Below are 11,793 nucleotides of genomic sequence, written 5' to 3'. Positions count from 1 at the left end.
ACCTTCGTTCATTGTCATCAAGATGAGCAAAGAGCACGTTCTTGGAGATGGCCTTTGCCAGAGCAGTCATAGTTTTATAGTCCTTTGGAATAACCTATGGGTGAAAAGAAGGAAGAGTAATTACATGTCTGGTTGTATTTCCTCATAGTTCTTGAAATCTGTAGAAAATTCCATTATTCAAGATAACAGATGCAATTTGATTTCAATCACTGGGACAGATTTAGGCTATAATATAAAGTCACTAAGGAAGTAATAAATTACAGTTTTGATAACAGGGGGATAAGAATTGATGTTCTCAACATGACAACCAGAAAAGAAATGCAAGCTCTGAAATGACTACGGAGAAAGATAGCCATAAAACACCATAATTAGCAGGTACTGGCAGCTGTGCAGTATCCTATCAAATCTGTTAGACTGAGGAAAATACATTTCTTATTCTTCTCTCTCCACAAAGAGTTTCAGAAGCAACCTACTTTTAAAAATGAGTAAAATTTCTCCAAGGAAAAGGAAAAAATGAATTGATTACACAATGTTTTTCAGTACTGGTTGTGGCATAAGGAACTGAGATCCTGCAAGGCTCACCTGGGTCAAAACTCACATTTTGCTTCTTGGCAAGTGAGAAGGATTTATGCTGGAGAATAAAGAGGTATTTTATTTGCTAATTGAAGAGAAGAAACACATTCTCTACTATGTGAATTTGGTCATAATACTGAAAGTTTAAATTCTATTAAGTTAAATAAAATGGGTATTTGGCTAGTAACTTTTTCTTGTTTTTTTCCCCTATTAGAGAAACCCCGGACTGACCTGCAGTTCTGCACTTTTGTTCTATGGAAACAACCTAGCTGTTCAGCTTACTGCTGCTGAGCCAAGAGGGGATAATATAAATCACTGACACTCAGCTCTCGCTGATGATAAAATACTGCTGACCAGCCTCTCTCAGTCTCAATCTGAAGCAGTGAAAGCTACAGGGCAGAGATTTAGGTGGGTCTCATGGGACACGGACACAGAAAACACAGGAAAGATTCCTTAGGTGTCACAGCAACCAGACATCAGCAAAATGGAAAGTCTAAATGAATCACTTGATCACACCTTGTATCATTTTTCTAAGTAATCATTAAGCATTCTCTTCAAGCAGATAAACTTTTTTACAACAAAATTCCTATTCTGTTAGTTATTCACTAACTACAGGCTATGTCAGATGTGCTGACAAACATTGCTTTCTCTGGTTTCAGGACAAAGCAATGAAACAAGCAGCCATAGTGATCTCTGTGCTCTTCTGAATGGAACCACCCCAGATGTTTGCTCAAGCCACTGAGCTAAATCTCCTTTCATTTTCTCTCAAGTGACATAACTCACCACTTTCCCTTTAGCACTATTCATCCTATAGCTCACCCCTTTAGTGGATCCTTCAAACTGCTTATGACCCACATGTGTTTCTATCCAGCACCTGAATTCAAGCCAATGGTTCTTCCTGGCTATTATCTAAAAATCCTTCTCTTTGCAATAGCTTAATACAACCCTTGCCTTGCTTTTTACACTTTTTCATTTCTTTCGTAATTCATCCTTCCAGCATCTCCCTCTGTTTCTATAATCCAGAAACCTCTGTCACAAACACACAGCTTCAGGGTTCACCATGGGAATCATTTGCTTATGGCAGAAGACAAAGCAAAAAACAAAATATCCCATAGCTCGTCCTATATTCCTTGCAGTATCTATAGCCTGACAGGAAACCATCCCTAAATCATTTATTACTTAAACTCAGTCAGTTTCTAGGAACTTAAAATTGTAGTAGTCCTTGCCACAGAACACACAGAATGTGATCTGTATTGCTGCTTCCAGCTGTGGACCAATTACTGCCTACTAATCCTGCTGCTGGGAAAAGGAAAAAAAAAGTTAACTTCGGGATCCATCCAAAACAGGAAGCTTTACCCAGGGAGTAATGGCTGAGAATTACCTACTCCATAACGGGAGGAAACAGATTAACAGCATTCCTCAAAAAAGGAAAGAATACAGAATGCTGAAGCAACACTGTTTGGAAAAATGCTTTATTAATACATTAAGGGGCAGCAAATGTACTTGAGAAGATGGTCAAGCCATGGCTTTGCTGACATGAGGATGACACTCTACATGCTGACCTGACCTCCCAAGCAGTAAAAATAAGCAGAACACAAGTCACTTGATCACGCTGCAGAGACATGGCAAAGCATTACCTTTCTAACATAAGAAACAGCATCTTCTTCTGTGTACACCTCTGCACTGACCCCTCCTCTCCTGCGTCGGGCTTTTACTACTGGGTTGGGAGGAGGAGGAGAAATCTCATCGTCATGGGAATCAGATTGGGAACTGGACTTCTGCCGAGCCAGTATCTGTTTGCATTCTTCCTGCAAGGCAAAAAGAGACAAATGAAACATCTCTTACCCATGAAAGACTCAATATGCTTCCTCTATGACTCTCAGCGATTATTTCATTTCTACATTTAGATGTTTGGAAATGCACACATGTACTGGTCAAAGAAAATTTAAAATGTGCAGCTTGAAAGACTGACATTAACTCCAATGTGTATACAGGCACCATCACTCCAGTACTTGACCTGTCCAATACTTTTACACATAAAGGAAACCAATGTATTATAATGTCTACAGACATTTCAATGCAGCTACCTCTGGCTGAGAAAGAAAAAGAATAAGCTTCTTTTGCTAACTCTCCAACACCACAGCTGTTATTTTCTCAGTTGGCTTTTACATATCTTTGTCTCTTATACAGAGAACATACCAGAAATCACATGTTAACATATTAGATACATTCCTTCATTCTGCTCTGCTTTGCAGGCTCACAATTGCAAGACAGAACAAAGATGTTCCCTATTCAAGAATTTCTACCATGTAACAGACTTACAACCAATGGGACTACTTCCAAGCAAGCAAGTTCCAAGGTAGGCTCCAGAGGACTGCAAGAAACGATGGCTGGCTTAGCACCAGCAGGCCAATAGGGAGGTTATCCTCCAAATACCACATCCATGGAGGACAGAGTTAAGAACAAAGGGGAATCCCTGAAAATATGGTAACAAGAGCAGGAAAAATCTTCAAGGAAGGATGTGAGAGTTACAAGATGCTGTCAACTCATACACTGAATTATCTGATTTCTGAAGAACTCGTATAAACATGACTACCCATAGTTATAGTATTTTCAGGCATAAAACACACAAGACCAATGTAAAAAAACAAAAACCTACACCTGAGCAGTACTGGTTGTTTTACTGCCTCTCCAGTGCCCTGGCTTATTCATTCCAGCCTCTTCTGACCCTACTCAGGGTGAGGGAGAAGGGCCATAGGATGGACCTCACATCCAGTGCTCAGCTTGTCTCATAAACGAAACTGTGGGGATATGAACTCTGTGAGCAGTCATCCTGCTTGGGCAGCAGTAGTCCAGTGATTTGTTTGCTGTCACTCCCTTACCATACACGTGAGATGCACCCTGATAGTCTCAGAGCTGTGCTGATGGATGCACACACAGACAGCACTCATCAGGCTGCCGGCTGAACAACTCCAGTATTTCTGAGAACTCATACTAGTGGAGCTGCAGGCTACGTGAAAGAAAAAAGAAAATGCAGCAATGCTAAGGTCCCTGCACAGCCAACAAAGCCAACTTCCCTTTGACAGCAATACCAGAACCTGGACACAACTAATTTCTGATGAGATTGAGCAATTTGAGCTAGTAAATGGAGTCAGTGGAGGAGGAAGGATCTCAGAGCATCAGCACCAGACATGTGGCAAATCACCAACACTGCCAGCTGGTCTTACTGCCACAGGAAATGAGTTACAGCTAACTCATCAGGTATGACACCAGAAAAGAGTGGTACAGAAAACTGGCGTAAGTTCACCATTTTTAAGCTTGCAAGAAAAACAAATGATTACTATCTGCTTTCCCACCAATGTTTACAAATGTCTGACAAATCCAGTCACGCCACTTGTCTTTTCTGGTCCCACTCCAGTTTCGTTCTGCACCATCACAAACACTGCCCCCATTATTAACGCCAGGAGCTTTCATAGCAACCTTCAACGCGTTACGCCAGTTGAAATAAACAGCAAAACATTATTTCTCGTGCTGCATAGTTCAAAGTAACAGGCCCCACATTATCGTTTTGATTAAGGGACTACTAAAATACTTGAGGAACAGGCACTGAGATAACATTTACAGGGCTGGCTGCAGAGGCGAGGTCCTCATCTGCCTCAGAAAGTGCCGAGTTCTTTCTGGTATCAGTTTTTAATTTTATTTATTATGGGGATTGCTGGACTACAACTCCTGGACCATAGCACAGTTGAGTTAGATGATGTACACAAACAAAACCAACCAACCAACAAGCTGACTTCAGATGTATTAAATCTTTACTGGAACTTTTCCATTTCCAAATCAAATTTCAGATAATAGCACAGAATGTGTAAAAAATGACTCAGCGAGCCTTGTTTAAGCACTCTCATCAACTTCTTCCCCACGCACAACTCCTCTCTGACTACCCTTAGCTTCCCTTAGTACAATTATGCATTTGCAAAAATACAAACATGATAAACATATGTGTACTATTTATTTTCATTGTATTTAAATCCCAGCCATCCAAAACAAACCTACGACTGAAGAATCTGAAATATTGTCACCAGTATTTCAGCTTCTGTACCTCTTTTCAGTTAACACTGTGCTTTTATACCACATGAACAAAACCAAACACGTCTTCTTCATAAGCTTAACTGAAAGGTAAAGAAGACTTTTCAGAGCAGAAAGCAGCTGAAAGTGCACCGCAAGGTAATTGTAACAAGGCAGCAGTCAGGTAACTAGTTAGAGGAATGCTCTTACAGCTCTTTCAATACGTGCTCAGGGTGAAAAGCAAGAGCTTGCCACATTTGAATATCAAACAGACACTTCTTCAGCACACACTGCATGAAGGCACTTCCAAGGAATTAATAAATATCTCCTCTGCCCCAGCACGGATTTATACAAGAAAGCAAGCTTGATGAGATAAAAATTAATATCACAAAGCATGCTCTGAAACCCAAATACCTTCTAAAGTAAAAAAGACATTAAAGGATTATAAAAGTGAGTTACCATATGATTCATTTTAAAAGGAAGGCTCTTCGCTACAAACTCCTTTTATATAAACAGCAGATAGTTGACTGGCTGCCTTTTCCATATGCCGCTATTTGTAGTCTAGGTAAGATTTCCATTACTGAGCTAAAGAGTGCCTTTTGAAAATAAAAGCACACACTGTATCCCAGGTTAAGCTTTCACAGAGCCGTCTTCCATATGTCCTGGGGTGGAACTGCACAAATACGTTAAAGGAGGAACAGTTCTTCAAACAGCCATCAGGCACAGCTTGGTGTGGACGCCTGTGCAGACCTCACTCCCAAGTAAACACCTCACCATCTTTTGTTGTCATGACAACAAGCCATCTCACTCTATTCGAATCACACAGACAATTCATGATGGCAGAGAAATCCTATTTCCCAATTATGTCCACCTTAAAATGTGGGACTCCAGAAAACACATGGAAGACAACAGCAAATACAGCACGACAACCTTAGAGCAGGCTGCAGCGAGCACCGCGCTGCTCACTCTACCCTCCACCTGCTGCACTGCTGCCAGCAGAGCTGCTCCTGACTTGTGCAGCACACAGGATGAGGCTCCCCAAAACACAGGGTGATGCAGATATCCATACACACAGCCCGTGCCATTCTGGGCAAGTGCTGACTGGTTTTCAGTGCTGGTTCAGCACTGAGAACCCCGTGCAGACCCTACATGCCCAAGGCAGTGCCTGTGCAATCTGGGCACCTGAAGTAGCAGCGCAGGGCCACGTGTGCACAGCTGACCAATGCCTGCAGTCACTGCTATGGTGCAGCACAGTGACAGACCATCACACCCCAAAGGTACAAACCAGCAGTGCTGCATTACAATAGTGCCCTGCTTCACATACATCTAATCTAACCAAATTCCATGGAATCGTGTTGCGACTGATTAAAAATCTAGCTGAAGCTGTGCACAAAAGACTTCCCTGTGATTTCTGGTGGAGATGAATTGTGAAACAGGAATATCACAGCTGACTTCAATAGGTATGCCAACCAAACCATAAATTGGAAAGAAAACATACCACCTCTGCATCAAACGCAAAGCAAAAAGAGCTAATACAACCATCTGTAGTAGTGACCCACTTATCTTTTGAATGTTCCCCTCTGGCTAAGATAATGGTGTTGCAAGAGGCTGGTGTATAAAACACAGGAATTTAGCAAGCTGTCCTCAGTCTGCGGGGTCATTGCCTCCCCTGATTAATGCTTTTAGGAGTTTTTAATGTCTTTTAAACACAAGAGAAGCGACCACAATGACAAGCAAGTTCTCAGATTTACCCTTCCTTTCAGATTACTGCTCAAGAGCACACACCAGCAGCTTTCCTGTCTCTTAGCTGGAGCATTGCCAATCAGAAATTCACTTTCAGTAGTTCGTCCTCATCGTTCCTTGCAGGCTTTGTCACTGTCTGGAAACACAGTGTTTAAATTCATGGAAGGATAACATCTGACAAGGCTCCAAATCACTGCACAGCTTTACAGCAGCATTCCAGGAAGACTTTAAAAGCAAGTCAGCTGTTAGATATCACAGCTCACCACCTCCGATCTGCTTCCTACAACTTCTGTGTTCAAAAGGAACAACACAAAGCACATTCTAAATTAAATATTTTCTTTTTCTTCCCCCTCTCCCACCTCCCAAGCACAGTGCCTTCTGACTGACAGGCCTGGAATCTGCTTTCATTTTATCCACAGCATATGTAAAGCCTAGCTCATGCACAAGTAAACTAATCTCTCTTTGCACTGGAACTGACCCAGAGGAAACACTGTCAATACAGGAAAGTCTGTAACAGCATCCCTTCATTTTTGGAGAATGACACAATGATTAACAGCAAACCACTCCACTGGAAGCATGGGACTCACTGATTCCATCACTGAAACTGAGAGAAATTTGGGAGGTCTCAAATGTCTTACCCACTCTCTTCTCTGTCACAGCAGACAACTCTATAATCTCTTCAGATCATTCAGACCTGTAACCTGAGATCTTTCATACAATACTAACCACCATTCCTCTGCCTTCTGGATGTTAAATGCTATCTTTTCTTCCATACCATCACTAAAAAATACCCTAACCATTTACCCCCCACACACACTAATTTGTGCAGTTCATACCTACCCTCCACTCTAACTGCCACTTCTGCATCCTCTCTGCACCATCGTTCATTCCCAATTTCCAGTCTAAGCAAATTCTCCTGCCAAAAATCTTCCTACATTTCTGTAGCTCTGCCTCACTGCTTGCCTTCCTGAGTCCCTTAACCTCCTGCAACACATTAACACTTCTTATCTTCCCTTCCAGGGTCTTGCAGTAGCTCAGCCCATCACCACCTCTTCTCTGCTCACTTCACCATGAGGCATACGAAAGAAAGGCTCTCTTACAAAACAACATACCATATTTTTCATACTTAAAAGCTCGTGTAATCAACATTTCAATGCGAAAATCCAGCCAAATACCAAATGTATGCATGCATACCTGGTGTAAGAAGAAACATGCCTGCAGGAAAGTTCATTTTATTATAAATTACATTTCTCTAGAAAAATCCTGCGTTTTGATAAAATGGAAATACTGGCAGAGACTACAGAAGACTGCAGAAGTTTAATGTTCAAATACTGAAACTCTTTATTATACACAAACAAATTGTAATTTACTAACAGTAAATAGTCTTCCCATCCTACTTTGCAGCAAACTTGTCACACGTGTGCCCTTATTTTTCTGATCATGTCTGTATGCAATACTGTCTAATATCACAAGGTGGAGCTACCCAGACAACCTCAGTTTGCTCTGATTTCAGATGGTACAGCCCGGTGTTTTCCAAAACTCTTTTTTTTTTTTTGGATGGTACCTGAAGGCATATAGCATCAGCTCAGTCCATAAAATCACTGCTGATCCACAGCAAGCCATGGCATTAAGTTCAGCCCATGCACGACAGCATTCCTCTTGTGTGAGCACAGGGCAATAGACGGAACCAGGTAAGCACTCAGATCCAGAAGGTAGCAGCAGAGTGCCTGGCTCAGCTTGCAAAGACACTGTACTGAAATATAGGGCATGCAAAATGGCTCCATCAGAATAGATATTTCTAAACATAAACTGAAGGTGCTGTTCTCCTTTGTGCCATTTTCTTCGCTAGTTCTACTCATAACCTTTTTCTGTGGAGTTTAGGTTGGTCTGGCAAGACAACTCCACCTTTGGTCATATAATCACAGCACTGATCAGTCTGACACCAGTGAAAGTTTTGCAGTCTCACTATAGGTGAAAATACAAGGCTTTGCCTGCAATTTCTTAGCAATTAACTAATTCACCTCTCTCCCCACACAGGAACAAAAAGGTATAGCACAGATGCTGAGCTAATAGCAAACGTGCCCTATCAGTACTGCTCATTCCCATACACATCTCTAGCAGTTAAGTTCACAATCCAGTTAAGATTCCTCAGAGTAACTAAATATGGCAAGTACTGTCCAAAAACAGGAAAAAAAATCATTTAAATGATTTCTCTATCTTTACAAGTCATTCAAAATGTGAGTGTTCCCAAATTTGCACTGTTAAGTCTTGATTCTACAACTAGTCCATGCAAACTCATCATTTTCAGAGTTTTTCCACTAAATAAAGATTTTGTTTGTCAGTTTTGCACAGCTGGAAAAAATAACTGACCTTGTTCCCACCTGACACCGTGCAGTCAGAAACCATGGCTCCCCTGAGACCAATTTTGTGCAGGAAGAAGATGAACAACATTGCAGAAGAACCTTTGGTTCTACAACTCAATGAGAAGGGACAGCTATTCCTCTGGGATGCAGATTTCTTTCAACAACATTATGCAACTGACCAAGTCAAAGCATTATCCTTCAACAGAAAATCCCCCACAGCACAATCAATCTCAAGAAAGTCCTCAAAAATGGCTGAGCAAGGAAGTCAAACTGCTGTAGGAACAAGAATTACACCACAGGAAATCTCCAGAAGCATCCTAACAGCCTTCAGCTCAGGCAGCTTAGCTCTCAGACTGCCCTATAGGAGCCAGTGACACCTGCTTACATCCGTACTACACATCACATTCACACTGTTTGCTGTCCTGGGACTGTCTGCTTCTGAATGATCTCTTGAGATTCACAACAGTTCTGTTTTTGCAACCAGATCAATATTCTGCTACAGAATTCCAATGTCCTTTGAAAAGTAATAGGAGATTACATAAAAGAATGCAGAATACCCAAGGGTAGGAACTGACAACAACTGTCAATTTTCCTGCAATGCATAAAGTCAAACTCCCCCAGAGCAACTCAAGTAATCCCACCAGCCATGCAGAATGTTCTAAAACTCTGTGGCTTATTTTAATGTATTGACAAAAGCGGCGCTTATCCTTCCGGGCAGGAAGTCTGGGATTGCATATACTAAGCCAGATAACAAAGGAAATTCAACACATATAATTCTCTTCAAATGGGACTTGGCTCTAAGGCGTTTAGCAGAGACAGAATCAAAAGATGGTTTTTGTGTTTTGTTTTTTTTTAAACAATGCACAACACAATGAACATAAGTTTGTACTTCCTATTCATACCCAACGTTCCAGGCATTCTTTGTGGATTTCCACCTGGATACATTTGTATTTATTTTCAGGCTACAAAAATTTGGCATATATCCACAGATGGAGAAAAGCAGACAAATGAGGAGAGATGCATACAGTGCTTCTATTGTCAGTAATATACAGCTCTACGCATTATTCACTTGTTAATAGTTCTTGCTCTGTCCTTACAAAGTTCTGTTCCTAGGAGGAAAATAATATACATAAAACTCCTACCTCAAGCCTACAAATATTAGGCACTTAATTAGGAAAGAAAAAAACAAAACCTCAAACATAATAACAGTCTTCTCACATTAAGTATGTGAATAAAGTGTCTTATAGAATAAGGACTCATACACCTAACAACTTGCAGCCCTGTGTGCCCATGAGCATCATTTCTTGAGAAATCCCATCCCCTAAAAAAGCAGCATTCACACTATCCAATAAGATACCAATATGCTTCAGGCAAGATTTGCCTGAGAATGTTTAACAGTATGTTTCCCCTCTACACTTCTGATTACAGACACAGTAAATGAAGTCTCTCCGAATGCATCTCTCATTGGAGATCCTAGGATACTCAATACAGGAAGGAGCAATAAATTAAGTCGGCAGGCTTCAGCAGTTTTAAGTACCTGCTGGTTCCCTGACTCTGGTCCGTTTAAAGGGTGAGGGAAAAGCACTTCACCTGACACCAGAACAAACAGGGAACAGCATCTTTTGCTCTACCCACAGATGAGAGCTGAGAATGTCATGCATCATAATTCAGAGTACGCATCCAAGTTCTTGGGTCACTTGTAACAAGTTCAGTATGATGAGAAATATAATCTTGGTGTTATGGACAGTAACAGCATCGTGGTAGCCATCAGCAAATAAAGGGCTGTTAATTTGTTTGTGTCTAACAGCTTTTGTTTATAACAATTGCTTGCTAACTCAAAAGTTAAGAAGAAAAGTGCGCCAGAACATCTGAAATGTTTTTAACAATCTTTTCAGCTTAAAATCAGAAAATTATGTGTCATGTTAAAATCACTGACCTTTTCTAATTTTTCGAAATGTTCTCTGAGGAACTTCATGGGTCGGTCTGGTTTTGCTATGCAGAGATTTACAATGCACTCCTTTAAGATCTGCTGGATGTTGTGCTTTTGAACGTAGAGCTCACATCCCTTCAGGCTCTCGTCTTCTTCCACACTGCAGGAAGAAGCAGCAGCCATCTTCAGGCTCGTAAACAGTAAACAGACCTGGGTAAAGAAAATGGTGTAAGAAAGAGATGGTTCTTTATCGGAGGAACTTGAGCAGCAGAGATAGACGAGTACTGCCTAAGAGCTGTCAGTGCACAACATTTTAATGCTCTGCAAAAACTAACCATAGGATCAACGCATTGGTAACTACAAAAAGAGCGTTTTAACTCCTCAGCATCTACAAATAACAGTACAACGAATCACACAAGGCCACGAGTTGCAGAGGCAGTCATTAAACACCGGTTTAAAGCCCCGCATTTCGCAGCCTCCCCCCGCCCGGCACAAACCCAGGTTCGCGTCTCAGGAGGATTTCAGGCTCGCTCAGAGCCCAGCAGCAGCAGATACCCGAAGGAGGAGGGCCGACCTCCCAGCGCTGCGCCCCGCGGAGCCGCCCCCAGCCCGGGTAGGGCCGCGCGGGGCCTCCAAGGCATCGGCACCGCCCCGCAGGCAGCGCGGGGAGCGGCCGGGCCGTACCTGGGCCGCTGATGTGCGGAGCGCCGGCGGCTCTTTCTGCCGCCCTCACGGATGAAAGCGTTTCTCCGCCGGCCTCCGCAGCGCAACCGCCGCCGCCTCCTCCTCACGCCGCCCGCTCCGGGACCGCGGGGCTCCTTCCCTCATACGGACGCGGACACAAAAGCTGCGGCCCCGCCGCCGCAGGAAGTGCCGCTGCCGTCACTCAGCCGCAGGATCGGCCTCCGCGGCACGGAGCGGAGCGGGGCCGGACGCCGGGCCGGCTGTTAGAGCGCTCGCTGGCCGCAGCGCTGCGTAATGGCGGCTGAACGCGCTGCCGCCGGCTGCCCGGCCGCTGGATGCGAGGCTGGGCTGCGCGTCGCTGCGCCCCGAGCTCGGCGCGATGACACCGCACGCTGCGGTACCGCCTGCTCGGGGCGCCGGCCGGCTGCGCGGTGC

At 43.1% G+C, this 11,793-nt stretch overlaps 1 protein-coding gene across 2 annotated transcripts in view; it reads right to left on the bottom strand.

Moving 5' to 3' along the window:
* Window positions 1-11,678, bottom strand: part of PRKAR1B (protein kinase cAMP-dependent type I regulatory subunit beta) — an 87,971-nt gene extending 76,293 nt beyond the window's left edge. Inside the window, exons 1-4 of one of the 2 annotated variants that reach the window (XM_031606705.2) lie at window positions 11,359-11,678; window positions 10,681-10,884; window positions 2,211-2,381; window positions 3-94 (exon numbers count right to left, since the gene is read on the bottom strand). In XM_031606705.2, the coding sequence (XP_031462565.1) occupies window positions 3-94; window positions 2,211-2,381; window positions 10,681-10,857 (440 nt within the window). In that variant the 5' untranslated portion in view covers window positions 10,858-10,884; window positions 11,359-11,678. Of the gene's footprint in view, window positions 1-2; window positions 95-2,210; window positions 2,382-10,680; window positions 10,885-11,171; window positions 11,304-11,358 lie in introns of those variants that run through there. The other variant, XM_031606706.2, reaches the window with a different exon arrangement.
* Between the last annotated feature and the right edge of the window lie 115 nt (window positions 11,679-11,793).

This window comes from Phasianus colchicus, chromosome 16, assembly GCF_987193195.1.
Source record: "Phasianus colchicus chromosome 16, bPhaCol1.hap1.1, whole genome shotgun sequence".
Classification (NCBI taxonomy): domain Eukaryota; kingdom Metazoa; phylum Chordata; class Aves; order Galliformes; family Phasianidae; genus Phasianus; species Phasianus colchicus.
The sequence above is the reverse complement of the archived record's forward strand: the minus strand, read 5'-3'. Positions and strand labels throughout refer to the sequence as shown.